General features: G+C 32.0%; 4 protein-coding genes across 4 annotated transcripts; 3 read left to right on the plus strand and 1 right to left on the minus strand.

Annotated features, from left to right (window-relative positions):
- Nucleotides 1-4,169, plus strand: LOC122591341 (protein CHLOROPLAST IMPORT APPARATUS 2-like). Its single transcript, XM_043763605.1, has 4 exons — nt 1-1,184; nt 2,343-2,480; nt 3,288-3,352; nt 3,891-4,169. Exons 1-3 carry the CDS (start codon nt 222-224, stop codon nt 3,336-3,338), a joined length of 1,152 nt encoding a protein of 383 aa, XP_043619540.1. The 5' UTR covers nt 1-221; the 3' UTR covers nt 3,339-3,352; nt 3,891-4,169.
- Nucleotides 4,170-5,339: 1,170 nt separating this feature from the next.
- Nucleotides 5,340-8,252, plus strand: LOC122591411 (putative clathrin assembly protein At5g57200). The gene is made up of 12 exons (XM_043763682.1): nt 5,340-5,444; nt 5,538-5,676; nt 5,767-5,891; nt 6,200-6,292; nt 6,384-6,500; nt 6,573-6,638; nt 6,714-6,794; nt 6,873-6,953; nt 7,043-7,258; nt 7,366-7,435; nt 7,541-7,641; nt 7,730-8,252. Exons 1-12 carry the CDS (start codon nt 5,340-5,342, stop codon nt 8,123-8,125), a joined length of 1,590 nt encoding a protein of 529 aa, XP_043619617.1. The 3' UTR covers nt 8,126-8,252.
- A 95-nt stretch (nt 8,253-8,347) lies between these two features.
- Nucleotides 8,348-13,275, minus strand: LOC122594269 (pyruvate kinase, cytosolic isozyme-like). Its single transcript, XM_043766743.1, has 3 exons — nt 13,259-13,275; nt 10,680-10,884; nt 8,348-9,637 (listed from the first exon to the last, which is right to left on the minus strand). The coding sequence occupies exons 1-3, from the start codon at nt 13,273-13,275 to the stop codon at nt 8,360-8,362; spliced, it is 1,500 nt and encodes a 499-aa protein (XP_043622678.1). The 3' UTR covers nt 8,348-8,359.
- Nucleotides 13,276-16,024: 2,749 nt separating this feature from the next.
- On the plus strand, nt 16,025-21,897 carry LOC122590598. Its single transcript, XM_043762787.1, has 3 exons — nt 16,025-16,471; nt 21,469-21,582; nt 21,659-21,897. Exons 1-2 carry the CDS (start codon nt 16,084-16,086, stop codon nt 21,549-21,551), a joined length of 471 nt encoding a protein of 156 aa, XP_043618722.1. The 5' UTR covers nt 16,025-16,083; the 3' UTR covers nt 21,552-21,582; nt 21,659-21,897.
- Nucleotides 21,898-23,120: the final 1,223 nt, after the last annotated feature.

A 23,120-nucleotide genomic window follows, 5' to 3' on the forward strand; every position in this document is an offset into this window, starting at 1 on the left:
GGGTTTTTCACAATTTTTTCTAGAATCTTGTTAGATTTAGGGGTTATCTGTTGTTGTTGTTGTTGATGATGATGATGTTGTTGTAACTACTTGTGTACTCCTTGTTATTGAATCTTTTTGACAAATTTAGTGAATTTATCTTGAACTCACAAAAAAGTTGAGAACTTTTGATTGAATGGGTTGGTGAATTTTTATGTAAATTAAATTCTTGAAATATAAAAATGTCATCTTGTTTAAGTTCAAGAGCTTGTGGGTTTGATGTTGAGCATATGCTAAAATGGCCATGTACTATTATGTCAAGTAGAACAACCTCAAATTCATCCTCTCCATCTTCAACTTTATCAGAATCTAGCAATTCCCCAATAGGAATCTCTACACGAAAGCCACGGACACCGCGAAAAAGACCTAATCAAACTTACAATGAAGCAGCTGCTCTGCTTTCCATGGCTTGTCCCAACATTTTTAGCACCAAATATCTCACTAAAAGAACCACTAACTTGCCCAATATTACTAGACTACACCTTAATGAGGAACCAGAATTGATTTGGTCATTTCAGGCAGTAGAGAACTCTGGGTTTCTACTCGGGCCACGAGTTATAGAAAAGCCCGGTTTAGTGACCGGGCCAAAGGTTGTGAGTTTAAGCCCGAATGCAGGGGAAGGGGAAACCGACCCGAGTTGTGTTTGTGTGGATTTGAGTGATGAGTGTCTTGATGATTTTGATACTGAGTCACTTCTTGATGAGGAAATTGAACTAGGGATTGATAGTATAATGGGTGATTCAAAATTGAATGAAGAAAATAATGAATTAGGTAATAACATTGCTTATGATTACAACACTTGTTATGGGTATCCAGTTGGACTAGGATTTGGGTTAGTAAATGGAGTGAGGGCATTGCGAAAAGGCGGTGAACGGAGTTGGTGTAGCGTTCCATTGGTGAACGTGGTGAATTTATCGACCTCCGTGGTTATGACAAAAGGTGAGAAATCGGCTGTTGGAAAGAAAATGAAGAAGAAGAAAGTAGAGAACTTGATGAAATTGGAAAAAGGGAATGTGAAGCCCGAAAATGGGCATGGGTTAGGGCTAAAATTGAACTACGACGATGTTTTGAATGCTTGGTCGGATAAAGAGTTGCCGATGCCCGAGGAACTTTCACAGTCCTCGTCTTCGGGGGTTGATATCAATGTAAGTCAGCTCTTAATGGTATCGATTTCAATTTGTCACGTTTTGTTCTTGTATACTTAAAAAAAATAAAAGTACTCCGTAACAACTTATGCAATTGGTACCATTTAGGTCTTTTAAGTTAGATTTCAAGTAGTGTACAATGTAAGTATTGAGTTAATTTTGAAATGAGATCATATGAGTAAACTGCAAAGTGTAAATTCTAAGTTCTACATAAGTACATAGTAACAATGAAGCCGGACTAAAAAGTACTTGTGATATGAGTCACCTAAAACATGTCTAATAAATAATTACTACTTTTTATTCACCTCAAACATGTGGGTAAAAAGTTTTATTTTTGTATAAATATATATCTGGGTCAATAAATTTAAAATGTACTCTATTTTCTTTTCATGAAATATATGTTTCGCACATGAATCTTGCACATGGTTTGTTGTAAGGAAATACCTTAAGATTAAATAATGTTTTGTATATTTTAATATATACTTAACTTGTTGTATAGGTTATTCACTATAGAAAAAGTGGTTGGTGCATCTAACCCAAAATCACTTTGATTGATTATTTGTACTAAACTCTATAGTTAGCATCACTAATGAGACTTGTTGTACATGTGTATTATTTGGGTTATAATTCATTAAAAAATAATTGCTTGCATCTATTTAATAAATCTTATTTAAATTTTATTGATAAGTCATGGTGTCCATTGTATTGAATTAAAGAGTTAAAGTGTATAAAATAATAATAATAATTGCATGAATTTTTTATTCAAAATAATCAATTATGAAAAATAATTCAAAGTAGAAAATTGATTTTTATTTTTGTCGATTATAAAAATATTTTACATGTTTGAACATCAACTTAACTTTCTATTTTGGATCACCTTTTCACTTTTATATTTAGTTTATGGGTTTTGTTTAATACAATCACTCATTGTACATCTATAATAAAAATTTTGGGATTAATTTTTGATATGAAAGGTATAATTTTTTTTTTGATGTACATTAAGAACTAAACTGTATTTAGCATTTTTTTATAATTTGTAGAATTGAAAGTTATGCAAATAGTTCTGAAAATAACATAATAATAAATAAATTAATAATATTTGTTTATTAATTAAAAATGAGCTAAGAAATGATACGAAGAAAATGTATGTAATGGCAGGCAAGAGCGGCTAAGATTGATTTGTTCTCCGAAAACGGTGGGTGGAGCGAATCAGGTGCAACGGGGCGTTGTATGGACAAAAAGAAAATCAGGCATCAAGTCAAAAATGCCGTCCCGGATAAACGGCCCAGATGCAAGGTACCTTTTCATTTATATACCAATTTCCATTTTTCATATTTATAAGTCAAAATACAAAATTTTAAGTCAAAATAGAATCTATCTAAACTATAAAGAGTAATAAAATTACAGTTATTTTCATTAATTTCATAATTTGTTAATTCTGATTTTTATTAGTTATCATAATGTATAATCTTTATGGCAGAACATACAAGTCTAAAAATATGTATCAAATCTGAAGTACTTTTGGTTGTATCGGTTTTGAGTCTGATTCCATTATGTTTTACTTTTAATTCGGCTGTTTTTTTTTTTTTTGAAAAACTAGATTCTTTTCTTTTCATCACGTTATTTACTTGGGGCGTGTAAGGTCGGTTAATCAAAAGTATCGGTTTATAGTGGGTCGGTTTATAATAACTGTTAAGGAGTTGAACTAGTCCAATAATGTGAGCGTGGTTCATGAACGTTTGGGACCAAACCGACACCAAAACACTGCTATATGTTTTACCTCTTTGGTTCTATTTCTAAATTTCTGGATTAGGTTCAATGTATGTGGTCTAGTTTTGGAATTGTACATATCCTCAAAGAATAGACATTTATAATAGAGATAGAGATTTTTTAATAAAAAAACATAACTTTGTTATAGTTTTTCGATAGTTATATTTACTTTGAAATGACAAGAAATAACAACTTTGTCATAATGCTATTCAAGTATTGACACTAAATAATGCGAATTTTAAATTACAAAATGATAGTAGCTCATGACGAAAAGTAGAAGTATGAGTTGGGAATTATGACCACGTCTAAGTTTTGTAATTTTTGTATTTACAGGGACGCTTTGTGAAAAAGACAAACCATGCCGCTTGCAACGAGGAAACGTGAAGTAAAAAAAATCAGTTAACTCCTCCAACTTTTGTTACACTTTTACTTTAGTCCTCTTACTTTTGTTTCTACATTTCAAGCCCTTTTGTTTCTTTCTTTTTGCACACCAATATTGTAACCACAATATGTACATATATGTGAAACAAAGAAAGAATGAAGTCAAATAGTTCAGCCATGGTCTTCTGATTCTACTATTTTTGTCATAAAATTTGGCTAATCATGGTTTTCAGAAATATGGTATGTTAGTATATACTCCGTATTAAAACATTATACATAAAAAAAATTGTTGTTTTTTAAAAGGTTGGGCATTAACCAACACAACAAGGATTTAGCAACTCCATAAGGATACTGGCCATTCGCTATAAAGACCTGTTCCGGGGTTAATTGTCTGGTCATATACAACTTATAGTTCTAAAGACTACAAAATACATATAACCTCCATATCTTGGGTCCCACACACAAATGACATGGAGTAGTAAAACTGGTAAGTTAATATCAAGTCATGCTTAGGTGTTTTAAGCTTACATATGTATACGTGTGTTATATGCTCAGGGAAATTAGAGGGGGAATGCTTGTTCGGCCACTACTTAGGTTTCAATAGAAGGCACGTACAAGAGATGGACTAAGCTTTTGGTACATTCATGTACATGATCATAGAAGATCGATATGCAACTTTTGAAAGAAAAGTATGTATATATTATATCTATATATAGATTATGACTGGAAGAAGTGACACCCTTATGTAATCTAGAATAGCTCAAAATTCTTTCTAGATTATGTAATTTTGTTGTTGGATGTTTCCTTCCTTTAAAGTTTAAAACATTTCTATGATTGAAGTAGTCCATAGATGGTTTATCTTTGTATCGGTTGATCTTATAAAAGATATTTATGAGGTTGCTATCGCGAAGAACCAAGGTGGTTTAGTGGTTAGACGTCTTACTAACCCCCACAAGATGTCTGTGGTTTGATCATTTTCGTAAACATCTTAAGGTGGTCAATGATAGGGTTCGAAAACAGTCACCGAATACTCTGGTTGACTGGTTGAGCTGTATACATCTAAGTGAAAACATCTCCATCATTTACGTTGTAAGCGTCAAATGCAATATGATCCATAACACCACCTTTGCGTTACATCAGCTTTCACTTGTGCAATCGTTTTGACCGTTATGGATGCAAAACGACTCATAACATAAAAAACCACATTTTTCATAGGTAAATATATGTACCGACACACATATACAGTTAAAAAAAAAGAGTTGGCCGAACACATTAGCGTTGGAACCCTGAACGTCTTCGTTGATGTGAGGCGTCAAAATGGGGGATAGGGAGGGGTTGAGCACCGAATCACCAGGTAGTGACCCTGACCCGTATCCGTTTCATACTGCATGTTCTTAATGTACCAAAACAAACCAGACTCAACCAGACTCTTGTCTATCCTTCATATATATACAACTATAATAACCAGATATTCAATATTAACAGCATTCCTTAAAAAATATTGCAATATTGTTGTTCAAACTCAAATATTATCATCATCAACAACAAAATAGAGGAAGAACAACAATAACAAGAACAAAAACAAAAACCAATATCCAACATCCACTAATTTCCTCAAATTCAAAACTTTCAATGTTTTGATTTCCATAAGACATATACATAAGAAAAATTAAGAAACGTTCATGGCTACATTTGAACGATGGAGAAGAGCCTATGGAGCTATCAAAGACTCAACAACCGTTACCCTTGCAAAAGTCAGCAGTGATTTCAAGGTTTCTTCATAATTCCTTAATTCAAACCGCATTTTTCATATTACAAAGATATGATGCCATTTTACGATCTGATACAAGTTGTCGTGTTTATTCAAAGCATATTGATATTGCCATTGTGAAAGCTACAAATCATGAAGAATGCCCTCCTAAAGACCTTCATGTTAAAAGTAAATTTTTCTTCCATTGTTTTCGTTGTTGTTTTGCAAGAATTTGTTGCATTTAATTCTTGGTAATGTTAGGGATCATCGGTGCAACGTCTATTGCTGTACCACGAGCAGATGTTGGATACTGCATCCATACGCTTTCCAGGAGATTAACAAAGACCAAGAATTGGATTGTAAGTATGTCATTTCTTATACTTATTGATCTTAATCATTTGTATATCAAAAACCATATTTTTGGCATTTGTTTCCTTTCATGTTATATTCAGGTGGCGGTGAAGACCTTGATGGTTTTACATAGGATTTTGAGAGAGGGCGATCCTAGTTTTAGAGAAGAGTTACTGGTTCATTCTCGCAGAAGGAAACTTTTCCAGATTCCGGAATTCAGAGATGAATCTAGCCAGCTTGGTAACCAACGTGGCTTGAATGTATATGAGTTGGAAGTTGTTATTTTAGAAAAGCCCTTTGTGACATACTTTTTTTATTCATGGAAAACAGCTTGTGATTGTTCTTCGTGGATACGAAACTATGCTACGTATCTTGAAGAACGATTAGAGTGTTACAGAGTTTTGGGATTTGACATTGAGACAGAACGTTTCACAATAGCGCCAGGATCAGGCAAGGTATGATGTAATTTTATTTTCTTTTAAGGGGTTTTTGGATTTGCGTTCTAAAATTGTATTTACATCTCACACGCCATTTAGAAGTTTTTCAAATAAATGTCAAAAGTTTTAGTAACATAACTAGAAAGTGTTACTAAACAAGTGGGTGCTTGAGATTACATTTAAAACTGCATTTGAAAAATGCAGATAATCAAAGTTTATTGGAAAAACACAGATAAAATCGATTTTTGTTGAAACAATTAACACAATAATTGGAGAAACATTACTAAACATGATTCCAAACACCCTTTGTGGATTGTGTATAACAGGCTTATAGTAGAACTCGGGTCATGCACATTGACGAGCTACTTGATCAGCTACCTGCTATGCAACAACTTCTCCATCGTCTCATAGCTTGTCAGGTGAATGTTTGATAAACTTTTAGATCCATTTTTCGATTAATGGTGCTTTATGTCTTCCTAAAAGGTACACATGTTTTTTTGTTTTCTGTAGCCCGAGGGAGTAGCATACATTAATAGTCTTATACAACATGCCTTGACTCTAGTACTCAAGGAAAGTCTGAAGATCTATTCTGTGATCAATGATGGCATAATCAAACTTGTTGATGCGGTACCTATTTTTCTCATATTGATTGTTTGATCGAGTTTCAGTTACAAGTTAATGATCTGTACTTTCAACCAGTTCTTCGATCTGTCAAAAGATGATGCCGTTAATGCTTTAAACATCTACAAAAAAGCCGGAAAACAGGTTTAAAACCATTCCTTCCAGCCCAAATCTCATACATTAATGTTTTTTTGGTTCTAATCTTTAGATAAAATGTAGACTGAACAGCTTATAGAGTTCTACAATCTCGGGAAACATCTGCGTGCTGCTATGAACATCCAGTTTCCATCATTGACTCAGGTTTGTATATGCGGAACGATCTTTTTGAGTGTTTAAATCCGTACATAGTTTTTAATCTAATCTTTTTAAAACTTTCAGCCTCCACCTTCGTTTCTTGTAACTATGGAGGAACATATACAAGGAGCTTCTTCGAATAGTTCTGTTTTAAATATCAACCTGGTGAGGTCTATTGATCATCTTTCGTATAGTTAACATATTCATGAAATTAGAGATAAATATTTGTTTCTTGTTTTGATACAAAATTGAAGGAGCATCAAGATATGAATGAGCAATCTCCACGAGAAATCAAAGAAGTCGAAAACAAAGAGGCCTTACAAGATCACGGACCCGAATCAAAGCTTACGAAAGAGGTAGAAGAAGTCGAAAACAAAGAGGCCTTACAAGATCAAGGACCCGTATTAAAACCTATAAAAGAGGTAGAAGAAGTTCTACCACTCATCAGCATTGATAATACAGATTGTCCAGTGAGTACTAAATGCTCGAATATTTCACTTTTTTCATGCTCAACCTTTCAATGAATAAATAATCATAACTTCAGTTCTACTGGCGCGTTTTTTCAAATTTATGGCAGGATTTGAAAGAAACAACCTCAAAATTTGCAGAATTAGACGTTAGTGAAGCTCTTCCCATCATTAAGGCAGGTAAATGTCCTATTGTAACACCTTAAGAAATTACTAAATTACTGACAGACAGGAAAAGATGCTTGGTGTATTGATTAACCTGTCTATAAAACTGTTTTTGAGCAGGTAAAATGTTTGAAAAAACATCAAACTGTTGGGAGCTTGCGGTTGTTACCTCATCAAGTAACACCAATAACAATGCCAATGCCCTACCACAGGGCAAACTGGTTAGTGAATACTATTTGTGTCTTTCGAATTAGTAGTCGTGGGGTGATGAGTGACCTTTAACACGTGTTCATGGTTTCATTTTTACAGGGTGGTGGATTTGACAAGATGATACTCTACAGTTTATATGAAGATAACATTGCAAAGAAACATATACAAAATCAATACGGTTTGCAATATGACCCCTATCATTGCCACCACCATCTATTACCAAACCAAGCCCAGTTTGTGTCTGGTGGAGTGGCTCCACCACTCGCTATACAGACAACCATTATGCACCAACAGACGCAACAACAACAACATATGATGAACCAACAACCATGTCACCAACAATATCAGCGCTGGTATCAACAACAAAATATATGCATAACATACAATCATCAACGATCATCAAACCAGTATCTACAACGACAGGTGATGGATCCAAAACCGTACGTGTTTGGGGATGGAATTAATAATCTACAGAGTAATCATGGATTAATATAGACTGGACATATATGATGTCCATTCGTATAGTGTAACTATAAGTAGATTAAAGGAACTCTGACTTATAAAAAAAGATTAGAAAAACTTCATTAGATAGATATATGTTTGTAAGTAATACTAGAAAATTGATCACATCAAGATGTGTAACAACTTACTACTTTCCTAATTATATCTGAAAAAAAAGTACTTATGCTAATGCAATTTTTCTTCCAAAATCTTGAAACTTGCACACAATCACTTGACGTTGAGGATCTTGATGAGGCCGGTTCCATTAACACGATGCAGCACCACCACAGACTCTCCATCCCTGCAAACCCCCATGGCTTTTGCTTCCTGTATAGCCAACTCCACAGTTGTATCACATGACTCGGTTGATGTAGCATTGATGTGCCCTGAGCTTAAGATGGGCACCAACCCACGATAAACAAGTGTGTGCCTTGCTGGAGCTTCATTGCTACATGACCACTCAAACGAATCAGTAGTTGATATCTCTGGCACCACAACAGACAGTATAGGGATACTTGGTCGAAACTTAGCCACCAATTTTGCAGTTGTTCCTCCTCTAGTCAAGACCAAAATCATACTTGCCTTAACAGAATTTGCTGTTTGGACAGCACTACAAGCTAAACTCTCCAACGGGCTCATGGGCATTGGCGCATTCTCCATGGCTTTCTTGAATAGGCTCCTGTAATCCAATGAATCTTCTGCTTCTATGCAAATCTTGGCCATTGTTTGAACAGCAATTTCCGGGAACGCCCCAGCTGCTGTTTCACCACTAAGCATGACACAATCAGTCCCATCGAGAACCGCATTGGCAACATCTGTTGCTTCAGCCCGTGTTGGACATGGAGACTTGATCATCGACTCTAGCATCTGTGTTGCAGTCACAACGGGCTTTCCTTTCACATTACATTTAGAAATCATCAGTTTCTGCGCAAGGAATATCTTCTCAATAGGGATTTCCATCCCTAAATCACCACGGGCCACCATAAAAGCATCTGATTTCTCCAAAATATCATCCAAATTCGCCACACCTTCTTGATTCTCAACTTTTGACATTAGCAGAATAGACTTAGCATGTTCTCCAAGAAGCTTACGAACCTCAACAACATCTGAACCTTTACGAACAAAAGACATCGCTATGATATCAATCTTGTTAGGGATCCCCCATTGCAAGATATCATGTTTGTCTTTCTCAGTCAAAGTCGGGAGATCAACAATCACCCCGGGAAGATTAACATTCTTTCGTTCACCCAAAACCGCAGAGTTTTCACAACGACACTTGACTAGACCACGGTCCTTGTCACAAGCAAGAACCTTTAGAGAGATGGTCCCATCCGAGCACAGAATGACACTATCCGGTTTCAAGTCCTGAGCAAGATTCTTATAGCTCATTGAGATCATGTTTTGGTCACCTGCAATTGTGTAATCAGTAGTGATTGTGATCTGTTGACCCTCTTGTAGTTGTATTGGCTTCCCATCCTTCAAAAATCCAGTCCTAATTTCCGGACCCTGTTACAAAGTACAAGAATTTAACATATATCAGGAACTGATCATTTAAAACTTTAACTAATACTCACTTTTCAAAAAAAAAAAAAAATTCTTTTACATATATCCCAACTTTATATATACATATGCTTGTTTGTCACAGAAAATTAAATGTGTCTGGTTTCCAAAAAAATTAATCAACTTTTCCATTCCATTCTAGGAATGAACCATCTTTAGTCCAAACCGGCGAACCAAAACCAAACTTGACGGTTGTTTCTTGGTTTCGGGCGAAAAACTATCTTTCAATTTTTGTATTTTAATTTGTCGTAAAATAAGTGTCCGGTTCTAGATTAATTTTCTATTAACCTAATGAAACCAAGTTGTTTTAAATAATTTAGGAACCAAGCATGCATAAATATATCATAAATTCCTTAATAAAAAATTATGAGTCATAAATATTCTGTTCTGTTTTAAATTCCATTACTAGTCTGCATGAGTAATAGATTCACGATCATAAGTCTATTTATCACAAAGTTAAAAACTCACATACAAACATAACTACAAGTTACAATCATTAAAATAGAGACAGAAAGAGTAAATAAATAAACTCTATATATATATATATATATATATATACTGTATAACATAATGTTAACAAGGTTACATGTTGTCGGGTTAGTCAGAACAGGGTTGTTTTGGTGTTTCTTGATGTTAATTGAAGTATAGAAGTAAAGTAGATTTGGTTAAAAAAAACCTCCGTCCCATTAACAGTGTACACTTTTTACTTTTCAAAGTCTTTTCTTTACAACTTTGACCAACAATATTTTTATTTGTATTGTGTAATACTTGATGAAAATTATATGAATAGATAGAGGTTTAGATATGTTTTCATTAGGTATAACTTCCGCCAAATATTATATAATACAATAAAAAATATTTAAGGTCAAACTAACAATAAATAGACTTTGAATATTCAAAACTAAACAAAATTAGTGGGACGGAGGGGTAATACTTATACATGCGTATGTATGTATAAAAAAATATAATGTATGTATATAGAATGTACCTTAGTATCAAGCATAACAGCACAAGGGATACGCGTGTTGTTCATCGCTTTACGCAAGTTATCAAGAGTTTCTTGATGGTATTCATGAGAACCATGCGAGAAGTTGAAGCGTGCGACAGTCATTCCCGCACGCAACAACTTCTCGATCATCTCAACTGATCGTGAAGCCGGCCCTAATGTACATACGATCTTGGTTTTTGGTCTTCTAGCCTTCTTGGTGGTTAGCAATTGCAAAGGAGAATCTGGGTAGGCAAGCATTGTGGTAAATTGTTTGGTCGAATGAGAGAAACTGTAAAAGATCGAATGTTTTTTTTTTGTCGAATGTAAAGACGGTTATGAAATATGTTTTATGGGGAGTTAAGCTCTGTTTATATAGGGTTTATGGTTTGTAGGAATATGTAAAAAGTTTTATATTTATGGAATGTGATTATACGATGCTTGGAGAAAAAGTTGGTTTCCAAAATTCTGATTTATTTTATGCTTGGAGAAAAAGGTTAAGGTTTTTAGGTTATATTTATTAGTAAAGTAAAATTTTTAACTATGGAATACATTGATTGTAAAAGTTATAATGGAAACCAGAAAAAAAAAATTTAAAAGAAGGTAACTTTAGGGTTCTTTTTAATTTCCTATTTGCTTTTAGATTTTAGTTGATTTTATTAATTTCTCTATCGTGTAGGCAAATATTATTGACACAATATTTTATTCTCATACCATAAAATTTTATTTTATTTTAGTCAATATAAAGACGGATATGACTTCAAAAGATTTTGTTTATAACTTATAGCATAGTAAATCGAACTTTTCATCATGCATAGAATTTTTGCTAAAACAATTGTCATGCACATAAATAAATTTTCCATAAATTATTTTATTTTACAAGTTTATTAGCTAAGTAACCCGGGTATTTTAATAAAAATTTTGTTAATAATTTTTTGATCCGCATGTATTCTGCATATACCTAATAATGATAAAATGAATTGTCGTTGTCACTTCAACAAGACTAATATATTTTTAAAAAAAATATGAAAATATTATATAAACATTAGAATGAAAAATCTTCAAATGTAGCAACGGACATGAGAATATAAACTTTTAAATCTAGTAAGCGAGCTTACAATCATTAAATCAAGTTAAAACACAAAATTAAAATAATAATTTAAAATTTTTAAATAAATAAACAAAATTCAATCACGATGTAAAAACTACTCAGATTAAAAGATTCATAGCCAATAGTAACATAATGTTAACAACGAACCGATTTGCATTTGAATCAAATCTATTATAAATAAGATTGAAAACAACATCAACAAAGATTATTAAAAAAAATCTTTGTTAATATTCAGTCAATAGTTTTTAGGTTTTATAGAATGAAAACATAAAAAACTTAAAGTTAAAGAAAGAATGAAAAAAGTGAGAAATAAAACATTTTAAAAATTAAAGGGTTAAGTATCTTGAAATGTAACTAACTATAACCAAATGTCTATAGTAGAAACGAATTAAAGTTTTGGACATTGTATGTTAACAACTTGATAAATTGTCCAAATTATGTAATATGACGTACGTGACAACCCATGTAAGCCATCACGTGCAAGTTTTTGATTGGTTGACTCATGATTTAAACATTTTTTATTAAGTTCTTAACACACAATATTCAATATGATAATAGGTTCCCACTAGACATTTGATTATAGTTAGTTACATATCACCGTACTTAACTAAAAATTAAAATACAAAACACCCCATGATATCATGCTTTTCTAAAAAGTACCTTAAAATGGATGTTCAATTGCCATATTGTTTTTTTTAAATATCTTATGAAAACAATTTGTTTTATTAATATAAGAAAAGAGAAGAGATTTGGATGGGTTGTTTTAAGGATTTTTTTTAAAGATTACATAGAAGGTCTATGGTTCGAACCTTATAAAGTGCTCAAGATATCTAATGATTCGTCAAAGCTTGGTTTGGCGTTGGGTCATTTCTGGTTTCGTGGGTAAATAAGTGATCTGTACACTACCATATTTTGACTGTACACCACTAATCATGTTATATATTATTGTATTGTATAACACTTTAAAACACATTTAATGGTGTATGATTAAAAACACGTGGTGTATATAGATCACTACTCATATTGAGAGCATGTTGATTACGGTCAAACGGTTTCATTGGTTTTTGATTGTTTTCAACAATAGTCTATGTAGGTTCCCGCTTCCCATGGCCATATACTTGATGTGACCAACAAAGATTTTCTTTATCGTTTTAGTCATTTGGAAGCTACTTTTTGATGGTCTTTCACACTTCTAGAATAACTCTTTAATATTTTGACTTTTTTTTTTGACTTTTTATTTTATAATGGTTGTCGTGTTTGTCTATGCATAGGGGTGATGTGAGCGAAGGGGCTATTGCTAGACTGCTAGAAGGTGTTCTATTTCTAACAATTGTTTTCATTGTTATTGCTATTACTCTATTAGTCGGTTTTAATTGCCATTAGTCGGTTATCATCATTTTCTCAAACAAATTATTTTTCACATTTCATCCTATCATTGGAGAAAGAGAAACTACCAATCTCAAACAAATACTTAATTTGGTATTGCATTTATAAAATAAATTTTGCGTTTTTAAAGTATATTTTGCGTTTTCAAAACTAAGTTTCAAAAAAAAAAACATGTAAAGCATACATATACATGCTTCTTGAAAACTACGTAATAATTAAATAATCATTTCAAACGTAATCGTAAACACCATCTTATTCTTATTATTGTAGATACGTATGTTCTTAGAAACATACTACTACGAGTGATCTAAAAACCTATTTCAAAAAAATTGTAATTTTGCTTGTTATTCAAGCAAGTTCTTTTCAACCGTATTAGTAAAATTCTGCCATTGAATGGAAACAAATGTACACTTAGAGCCCATTTTTTTAGTAATTAAGTGTTGAGTGTATTAACTGACTGAAATATGAATAATGTAAGTATGTATTAAGTAAAATTTAAGTAATTAATGATTATTTTTATTTATTAAACCAAAAAAGAAACATGAAATTTAACAATATGATTAAGATTTGAAGTATTAAGTTTATTAAATAAGAATAAAAAAACCTTACTTTTATTTTACAACAAATAATATGCATTTTTATCTAAGATAGTCACTAATAACAACTGATAATTATATTATACTCATAAAAATTGTATTGTAAAAAGTATGACAATACATATAAAACTTACAAACATTGAAAATTGGTGGAGAATTGATGTTAGAAAATGTATTAATTGGTAACAATTTAAGTTTTCTTTCAACTATTTGAGTACATATTGGGGCTTGGTTTATCTGTCGCTTAAAAATCCCATTTCTTTCTATTTGGTATTGAGCTGAAACTCAAGTTTGAGTAAAAACTTTGGGTGAAGGTTTTACCCTGGTTTTATTTTTTGGGAATTTCATAGTTTTCTTCGTTGTTAATTTATCATAATCATGAAGTATTTTTCAATTGGTTTTTAATTTATAAAGTTATTCTTTTTTAATGCATAAATACAATGCTTCCAAAGCATGATTTGAGTAGATATGTACTTATGTCTCAAAAATGGTTTATATATGTAAATCTCCCTTGTTTATTTTTTTAATACACCTCCAATAATTTATCCCTACAAATATAAGAAATAAAATCTAAACCTTCTTAAAATATCTCAAGATCAAAAACCTTATGAATGAGTCAACAACCACATTGAAAGACTTTGAAATATCTATCGAATCGAGTAAAGATCACCTTGATAAAGATCACCTATAATTTTATTGAAGCTTGAAATATTTGTTGAGTCATGGATAACACATATTCTAACCTTTAATGCTTTACAATATGCTTTACAAACTCAGTACCAAACAACACTAAAATCGTATAAACTCTGTGTATTTTTTTTCTCAGTGTACTTAAATACTTGTACTAGATTCCATAGTTTATTTATAAAAATAATAGAAACTTTGTGGGGAGTAATTCATTAATAACCCTGTATCTTTTCTTTTATTATACTAAAGCACAGTTGTTCTAATAACTTATCGACCAATCATATCACTTGATTTCTTAATGTTGACTTTTTTTTCAATTTTGACTTTAATTTACACTTTTTTCCTTTTCCATCACAAATTTACATTTTTTACCCAATAAGTTTAATATAATAAATAATAATAATAACTAATATATTATCTAATAGAATAATGATTAATATTTATCTAATAAAATAATAACTAATATATCTCGAATTAAATATTAAATAATAACTAATATATATCCAGTAGTATGTTTTATCATATAAATGTAAAATTAACTAATCTAAAACTAAATAAAGTTTAATAAATATATTAAGATTTTAAGCGTAATTGTACTTGTACATCTTTAATTAAAGTGGTTTTTGTACTTGTCATGATGCATATACGAAAAATAAACCATCTTAATCTTAATCTTATCTTAATCTTAATCTCAATCTCAATATATACTATAAGACATTTGAACTAATGACTTATTAACCAATCAAATCGCTTAATTTTATCAAATTGACCATCGCTTATGTTATCATTTAGATTAACTATAAATTAAAAATCCTAATAATCATTATCCAAATATAATATTATATTGATATTTATATTAATTTGTAGAAAAAGTCTCATTAATTTACACTTTTATATTTTTCATTAACAATTTACACTTTTTAACCCTAAATACTTAATTTATATTTATTTTTAGCCATCAATTTAAGAAGTTTTTTCTTAAATTTTTTAAAAATATTACAAAAGTATTTATATATAATTTTTTAAAGTTATAAATGTCACTCAAATCAAAAGTCCTAATTGTTATCAAACAATATGAAAATAATCCTAATTGTTATCTAATTATCATAAGACATTGATTGAAAATAAACATATTCATGTTATGGGCCGTATCATGATCAAACACATATACTTGAATGTCAAGTACATGATCACAAGTATGTTGATATTCTAATTTTTAATAATCTTTCATAATAATATCACATTATGAGTACAATTGGTTTTAAAAAGTTATAAAATAGAGAAATTATGGTAACATGTTCTTTGTGAAATGACCACGACAAACAATCTCATAAATATGTATCAGCTAATAATGACAGTGACGAACATGTGGTTATTATACTACAACTTGCAAAGTATAACACTTAGAACCGTATATCTTCAAAACTATAAGTTTTTATTAATTAAATGTATGAATATCAAATATTGATAATATCGTAAACCCTGTGTAGATAACGGGTGTAAAATCTAGTATTTATCTAAAAATCTAAATCTATAAATATAGGCATATAGCTTCCATAAATATCGAGATAGTTATACACACCCAAATCTTGAAAAGAAAACAACCCTCCAAAATCCGAAAACCACCATGGCTCGATTTCTGTCACAAACCCTGATCAGATCCTCATCATTATCATCCTCAATAACAAACCCATTAAAATTTGGAAGTTTACAGCCAAACAGATTCTCAAGCCGATCAGGAACCCATCAGTTACACGAAACCGATGTCGAATCATCATCATCGTCGTCTGATTCCGAGGTAATATCCAAAAAAATCGATGATATAATTCGTACCATAATTGTTAAAGAATCAGCACCCGATTGGATTCCTTTTGTTCCTGGGTCTTCTTATTGGGTCCCACCTTTTCGTAAAAACGTAACTGAAGCTATAAACAACGTCACGACGGATTTTGATCAACTTTTGGCCGTTTCTTCGCCCTCCCGTGGCTATCCTTCTTCTGCTTATTTCCTTCACGGTATTCAAAAAAGTTTCCATCTTTTCTTTCATTATATATATATATGATGTGTGTAAACATTTATTTTTAGCCTTACTAGTCATATGCCCATGGCGGCGGTATCGGTTTGGTTATTTATGTAAAAAGGGGTAGTGTAGTTATTTAAGAGTTAAGGGTAGATGTTGTAAATTTAAGTTCATTAAGTTTATTATAATTATTTCAAGGAGATATTATAGTTGTGACAAGGGGAGATCTTAAAAATAGTGAATAAAAAGAAGGGGACATTTTGGTTTTGGGGTTATCAGCAACTTAGTTGAAAAAAATGTAGGAAAACAAATGTTTTATAATGTAGTATAGATTAGCCTGTACATATGGGTAACTAGCAACTTGTTCACAATCCCATCTCGAGATTTATAGGGGTTTGGGCGAATGGGCAGTGGCAAAACTAGGATCGAAAGTTACACGTATCACAAATGTTTTAACGTCAACCTTGTATCCTTGTAAAGTAAATATAATGATTATATTGTGACGAGTTTTTTGTGGTTTTAAGGATTTTTGGCTAGTTTTAAGAGTTTTTAAGATAATGACTAGATTGTGACGAGTTTTTTGCGGTTTTAAGGATTTTTAGCTAGTTTTAAGAGTTTTTTTTAACACTTTTAGTAGCTTTCATTTCTCGTTTAGTTGCACAAATACAACTTTATAAGTTTCATTGTTATGATTTATGAAATTCTTTCTAATGTTTATAGTTAACTACGTTGACTGGCATCCCATGTTGTTTTGACCCTTAGCATTAGTAAAGAACACAATGTTTTTTAAAGATTACACACTACATAAACTAAACAGACCTGTAGCCCGAACCCCTATTTTGAATGTACATGGGCTTGGTTCATGATTGATTCTCATCAAATAAAGATGTTCTAATGGTATCTGAGATGCATAGATTGTTGTTAGTGAGGCAGAGTTGATGGAGAATATCTTGTGGTTATTAAAAGTTCAATGTAGGAATCGTTAAGACTATAGTAAAAAATAGCAATAAAAAAACATTGTATGCTCAGGAAGAAAGTAACTTCGCCATTTTGCCTATGTCGCCTTTTAGCTTTCAAACTTCAAATGTGACTTTAAGGGTGGTTTATACTAATTCTGAGGGTCATGTTTTTCTAATTAGCTGAGGATTATGATCAGAATCATGACATATTATTAGTTTATAACTGACCGGATATCTAATCAAAGCTCTCCAGGTTTTTTACTTTATTCATCATTCATACACCATTAAGGAGGTTTGCTACGAGGCCTAATTGATCTTATTCTCATATAGGAAAATTTTTAGTTATTCTATTGTATTCAGGCTCAAATGATATCATTTGGATATATCTTCTTCACAAAAATAATTTTGAACTGTCAACTCTGTATTTATTTATCTGCTCATCTTCTTTTTTTTTTTTTTTTCCTATTGGTCTATGACTAAAAGGCTGGTAAGTAACATTAACTAGTCTCTGCACATTATAAGAAAGTCATTCTTCAAATCTATTGCCAGTAGCTTACAATATGTATTAGTATTAACTGAAATCTGACGAGTTGCGGCAAACAATATGTATTGGTATCTCTATGTTTTGTTGAAAAAGTAAAAAAAAAAAAAATTTTTTTTTCTCATATGATTGTAAAAATAATTTTACATATGATTGACGTGAAGTATTTCCTGAGAAGAAGCATCAAGCATCCTGTTACCGGGTCAATATTTGAATCTGATTGAATAATGTTCTGAATTCTGATCCATGATCTAACTAAATGGAGGATCTTGTCCCACTATTGGCTAAAGGATCATGAGTTTATGACTAATATCTATATCTATATCTATATATATATATATAGGCATATAGCTTCCATATATACCGTGATTGTTATCTATACCCACCTAAAATTTGAAATTAAAAGACTCCTCTAATCCCAAAACCACCATGGCTCGATTTCTATCGCAAACCCTGTTCAGATCATCATTATCATCATCATCATCATCAACAACAAACCCATTAAAAATAGGAATTTGACAGCCAAACAGATTCTCACGTCGATAGGAAACCATCAATTACACGAAATCAATGTCGAATCATCATCGTCGGATTCCGAGGTCGCATCAAAAAAAATTGATTATGTAATTCGTTGCATAATTGTGAAACAATTGGCACCCAATTGGATTCCCTTTGTTCCCGGCTCTTCTTATTGGGTCCCACATATTCGTAAAAACGAAACTGATGAACTTTTCAAGGTTTTGGAATCCGTCATGACGAATTTTGATCAATTTATGGCTGTTTCTTCTTCTTCCTCCCGTGCCTATCCTTCTTCTGCTTGTTCATTCAAGGTATTCAAAAAAGTTTCTATCTTTTGTTTTCATTATATATATATATATGATATATATATGGTGAGAAGTTATTTTGAGAATCTTTTTTTTTGCGAGAACCTTTGAGAACTTTTCAAATCAAGCCCAACTGATGATTATTCTTTACATGAAAATTGTTTTTTGGTTGTTTTCTGAATAACTTATGTGTAATTTTGAAGTTTATAATTGTGTGGAGGCATGGATTATCATCCGTTATACAATTATGTGAAGATTTGGATTCTTGATCACATGTGCACGAATATTGCTATGATTACATGTGATCGACTTGCATACATGTGATCATAGCAATATTCGTGCACATGTGATCAAGAATCCAAATCTCCACATAATTGTATAACGGATGATAATCAATGCCTCCACACAATTATAAACTTTAAAATTACACAAAAGTTATTCAAAAAACAGTTAAAAAACAATTTTCATGTAAAGAACAATCATCGGTTGGGCTTGATTTGAAAAGTTCTCAAAGGTTCTTGCAAAAAAAGGGTTCTCAAAATAACTTTACCCTATATATATATATGTATGTATGTATATATGTATGTGTGTATATATGGGATTTGTGGGCTTTTTAGATGTTGAAATAGATATAAGGAATCATTGGTTGGTTTTCGATATCGTGGATAAGTGGGTGGCCAGGTTGGGTACGTAGGGTTTTTATTTTATTATGAAATTTAGTTTTGATTGTCTTTTGGATGTGCATAAACATTTATTTATAAGGAACTTAAGTGTTTGAGTGTTTTCGGTTGAGACAACCTTTTGAATTACAAGTCATATGGCGGTGTAGTGACAGCGGCGGCGGTTTTGGTTATTAATGTAAAAGTAATTGATGTAAAAGGAGGTAGTGTAGTTATTTAAGAGTTAGGGGTAGATGTTGTAAATTAAGTTCATTAAGGGTGCTTTAGGTATTTGAAGTAGATATTATAGGTATTTCAAGGGGAGATCTTTAAAATAGCGAATAAAAGATATTATAGGTATTTCAAGGGACATTTTGGGGTTATCAACAACTTAGGTTAAAAATGGAAGAAACTAAATTTTTTATAATGTAGCATAGATATAGATTAGTCTGTATATAAGGGTAACCAGCAACTTGTTCACAATCCCATCTCGAAATTTATGGGGGTTTGGTCGGTGGTAAATCTAGGATATAAATTTGCGCGTATCACAAATGTTTTAACATCAACATTGTGTCCTTGTAAAGTAAAGATAATGACTAGATTGTGACGATATATTTTGCGGTTTTAAGGATTTTTGGCTAGTTTTAAGAGTTTTTTGACACTTTTAGTAGCTTCCATTTTTCGTTTAGTTGCACAAATACAACTTTATAAGTTTCATTGTTATGATTTATGAAGTTCTTTCTAAAGCTTATAGTTAACTACATTGATTGGCCTCCCATATTGTTGACCCTTAGCATTAGTAAAGAACACAATGTTTCTCTAAGATTTTACACTACATAAATTAAGCCGACCTGTAGCCCGAACCCCTACTTTGAATGTACTTCCATCCCTTGGGCTTGGTTCATGATTGATTCTCATCAAATAAAGATGTTATAATGGTATTTGAGATGCCTAGATGGTCGTTAGCTGGGCAGAGCTGATGGAGAATATCTAGCGGTTATTAGAAGTTCAATGTAAGAATTTGTAAGCCTGCAGTAAACTTAATTGAAACTAAAATGTATTGTACGCTCTGGAAGAAAGTTACGTCGCCATTTTGGCTATGATCGCTTTTAGCTTTCAAACTTCAACCGGGATTTTAGAGGTGGTTTATATGAATTATGGTTGTCTTGATTTCTACTAAGAAGAGGATTATAATCAGAACCATGACATGATAACTGACCGGATATATAATCAAAGCTCTCCAGGTTTTTCATTTTATTGATCATTCATACACCATCCAGGAGGTTTACTACTAGGCCTACTAAAATGCCGGTAACTATCAGTAAGTACTCTCTAAACATTATAAGAAAGTCATTATGCATATCCGTTGGCCATTGCCAGCAGCTCATGGCCAATTATATTAACTGAAATCTGACGAGTTGCGGCAAAAAAATTGTGTTAGTATCTCTAGTTTTTTTTTTTTTTTAAGTTAAAAAAAGCTTTTCTCATATGATTGTAAAAATAATTTACATATAATTGACGTGAGGTATTTCCTGAGACGAGGCATCCTGTTAGCATTGTCAATATTTGAATCTGATTGGCTAATGTTCTGAATTATGATCCATGATCTAACTAAATGGAGGATCTTTTCCCACTATTGGCTAAAGGATCATGAGTTCATAACCAATATCAGTCCATTTATTATATTCCTCTCAATCTCCCATAAACACATTATCACCGCCTTCATTTCCTGCTCCCTATCAACACCACTTCCTTCATGAATCCACCTCTTCTCCACCACATACGCTAACAGACCTACCCGATACCCTGACCATTTCCAATCAACCTTATTCGACCTACCAACTCTTCTTAATGCGTCTAGATCAAGGCGCTAACCTTCCATAGGCGTACGTACATTTTTACTAATGGGTTGCCTCCTCCTCTTGCCCTCAACTTTAACATTGTCTTAATGTATGTGCAAGATGAATAACCTACTTAAGATTTTGACCATGTGATATAATTAACTGCAGGTACTCTCCCGGTACATCCTGTTGATGTGAATGCTGATAAGAATCGAGAGAATGTTTTACAGTCTGAGGACGAGGAAGGATGAACTCATAGCTACTGCCTACCACAAGTTCTGAGTACGTTATCCTGTCATTTACTCTGTAACCCAAGTCAACGACACTAGTTGGTTCTTTAATTTGAATTTGTATACAGGACACTTCCTACTGTACATATTTTCTGAAGTTAGGAGCCATGGGTTGAAGAACGTGAAATGAACTTGTTTGTACAATTGGAACTTGTTTGAAATGAACTTGTTTTGACCCTTAGCATTAGTAAAGAACACAATGTAGTTTTTATGTAGTATAAGTTTAATGTTGTAACTTTTCAATGACTTGAATCAGTGGATATATTGTATGTACTCAATTATTTAGTTAGCTGCAATGTTTGTTTAACGCTTTATAACTTATGCTCGCTTTGTGAGGTAGTAGATGTTTTAGACTTGCATATTGTTTAAAGTATTATAACGATTCGACTGATGATCAATGTAATACCCCAAATAAAATATTCTTATAAATAAGTAAATTTGAACTTTAAATATAACGTGAACGGTACCTGCGCATTGCGGCGGCTGTAGAATTAGCGGCGGTGAGATGGTGGGGTGATAGGTCATAGGAGGTGATAGATCATAGAGTGTAATAGCCAAATACCTTAGCCGTACGGGCTCTGCTCTCGGATTTAGAAATCCGTTGAAAATATAGTGATTTGTGAATGACATTTTTAATAAAAGAGCATGAAATTTTAAAAACAATATAATTTTTATGATTTATCAATGTACGGTTTTTGTACGGTTTTTAATATAAAATATTTTGAATGAATTAGATTAATAAAATGATTAATGGAGGAGAGAAAAAAATGAGTAGTTGAGATTTGAGGGAGAGATGAAAATGAAAGTTGAAAGTTTTAGGGCTTTGATGTATACGCATTATCATGTGGACATTGTTGAAATTGAAAGTTGAAACCTTATTTGCTTTATAATGCGAGCATGGTACCCGCGTAATGCGGCGGCGAGTCGGCGATGACGGTGGTGGTGACATCTATTGGTGTAGGTTAAAGTATTTGATTTAAAGGGGTTAGTAGAGATATTTTATAATATAATGGACTAATGGTGTAATTTAATATTAAGGGTTGATGGTAATTTAATTCATTAAAGGTATTTTGATCAATTCACATGTCCCATTTATGTAAACTTTCAACATAAGGGTTATAATTTATATATATATATATATACACCCTATAGGGGAGCCATCCAATAAGAATAAGATTAAAATAAGAACAAGTAAGAACCGATAGGAGACTTCCAAATCATCAATCATTAAAAAGGGTAATACAGACAATTGAAAAATATAATTAATTTATAATTTTTTACCAAACAGTTTTAGATTATATAAAGTTAACTCCCTTTTTAAATTTTATAAATCAGTGTATGTATATGCGTATTGTTAATATTTATCTATCTGTGTGCGTGTGTTTAAAACAAATCAGTAATTGTGTATGGGTTTTTCTCATTAATACATTGGATGTAAGCAGTTTACCAGAGGGATGCAAAAATAAACTTTGTTGCAAAGCAATTCTCAAACTTTCGAAAATGACTTCTATGTTGGATGCACATCTCCTT

Source organism: Erigeron canadensis, chromosome 3, assembly GCF_010389155.1.
Source record: "Erigeron canadensis isolate Cc75 chromosome 3, C_canadensis_v1, whole genome shotgun sequence".
Taxonomy (NCBI): Eukaryota; Viridiplantae; Streptophyta; class Magnoliopsida; order Asterales; family Asteraceae; genus Erigeron; species Erigeron canadensis.

Coding starts and splice junctions, on each gene's coding strand:
- LOC122591341 (XM_043763605.1), top strand. CDS start 222: ATGTCATCTTGTTTAAGTTCAAGAGCTTGTGGGTTTGATGTTGAGCAT. Junction 1,185..2,342: donor CTTCGGGGGTTGATATCAAT/GTAAGTCAGCTC, acceptor ATGTAATGGCAG/GCAAGAGCGGCTAAGATTGA. Junction 2,481..3,287: donor ATAAACGGCCCAGATGCAAG/GTACCTTTTCAT, acceptor TTGTATTTACAG/GGACGCTTTGTGAAAAAGAC.
- LOC122591411 (XM_043763682.1), top strand. CDS start 5,340: ATGTTAGGGATCATCGGTGCAACGTCTATTGCTGTACCACGAGCAGAT. Junction 5,892..6,199: donor TAGCGCCAGGATCAGGCAAG/GTATGATGTAAT, acceptor TGTGTATAACAG/GCTTATAGTAGAACTCGGGT. Junction 6,954..7,042: donor CTGTTTTAAATATCAACCTG/GTGAGGTCTATT, acceptor ACAAAATTGAAG/GAGCATCAAGATATGAATGA.
- LOC122594269 (XM_043766743.1), bottom strand. Junction 9,638..10,679: donor CTGTTATGCTTGATACTAAG/GTACATTCTATA, acceptor ACTTTGTAACAG/GGTCCGGAAATTAGGACTGG.
- LOC122590598 (XM_043762787.1), top strand. CDS start 16,084: ATGGCTCGATTTCTGTCACAAACCCTGATCAGATCCTCATCATTATCA. Junction 16,472..21,468: donor TTCTGCTTATTTCCTTCACG/GTATTCAAAAAA, acceptor AATTAACTGCAG/GTACTCTCCCGGTACATCCT.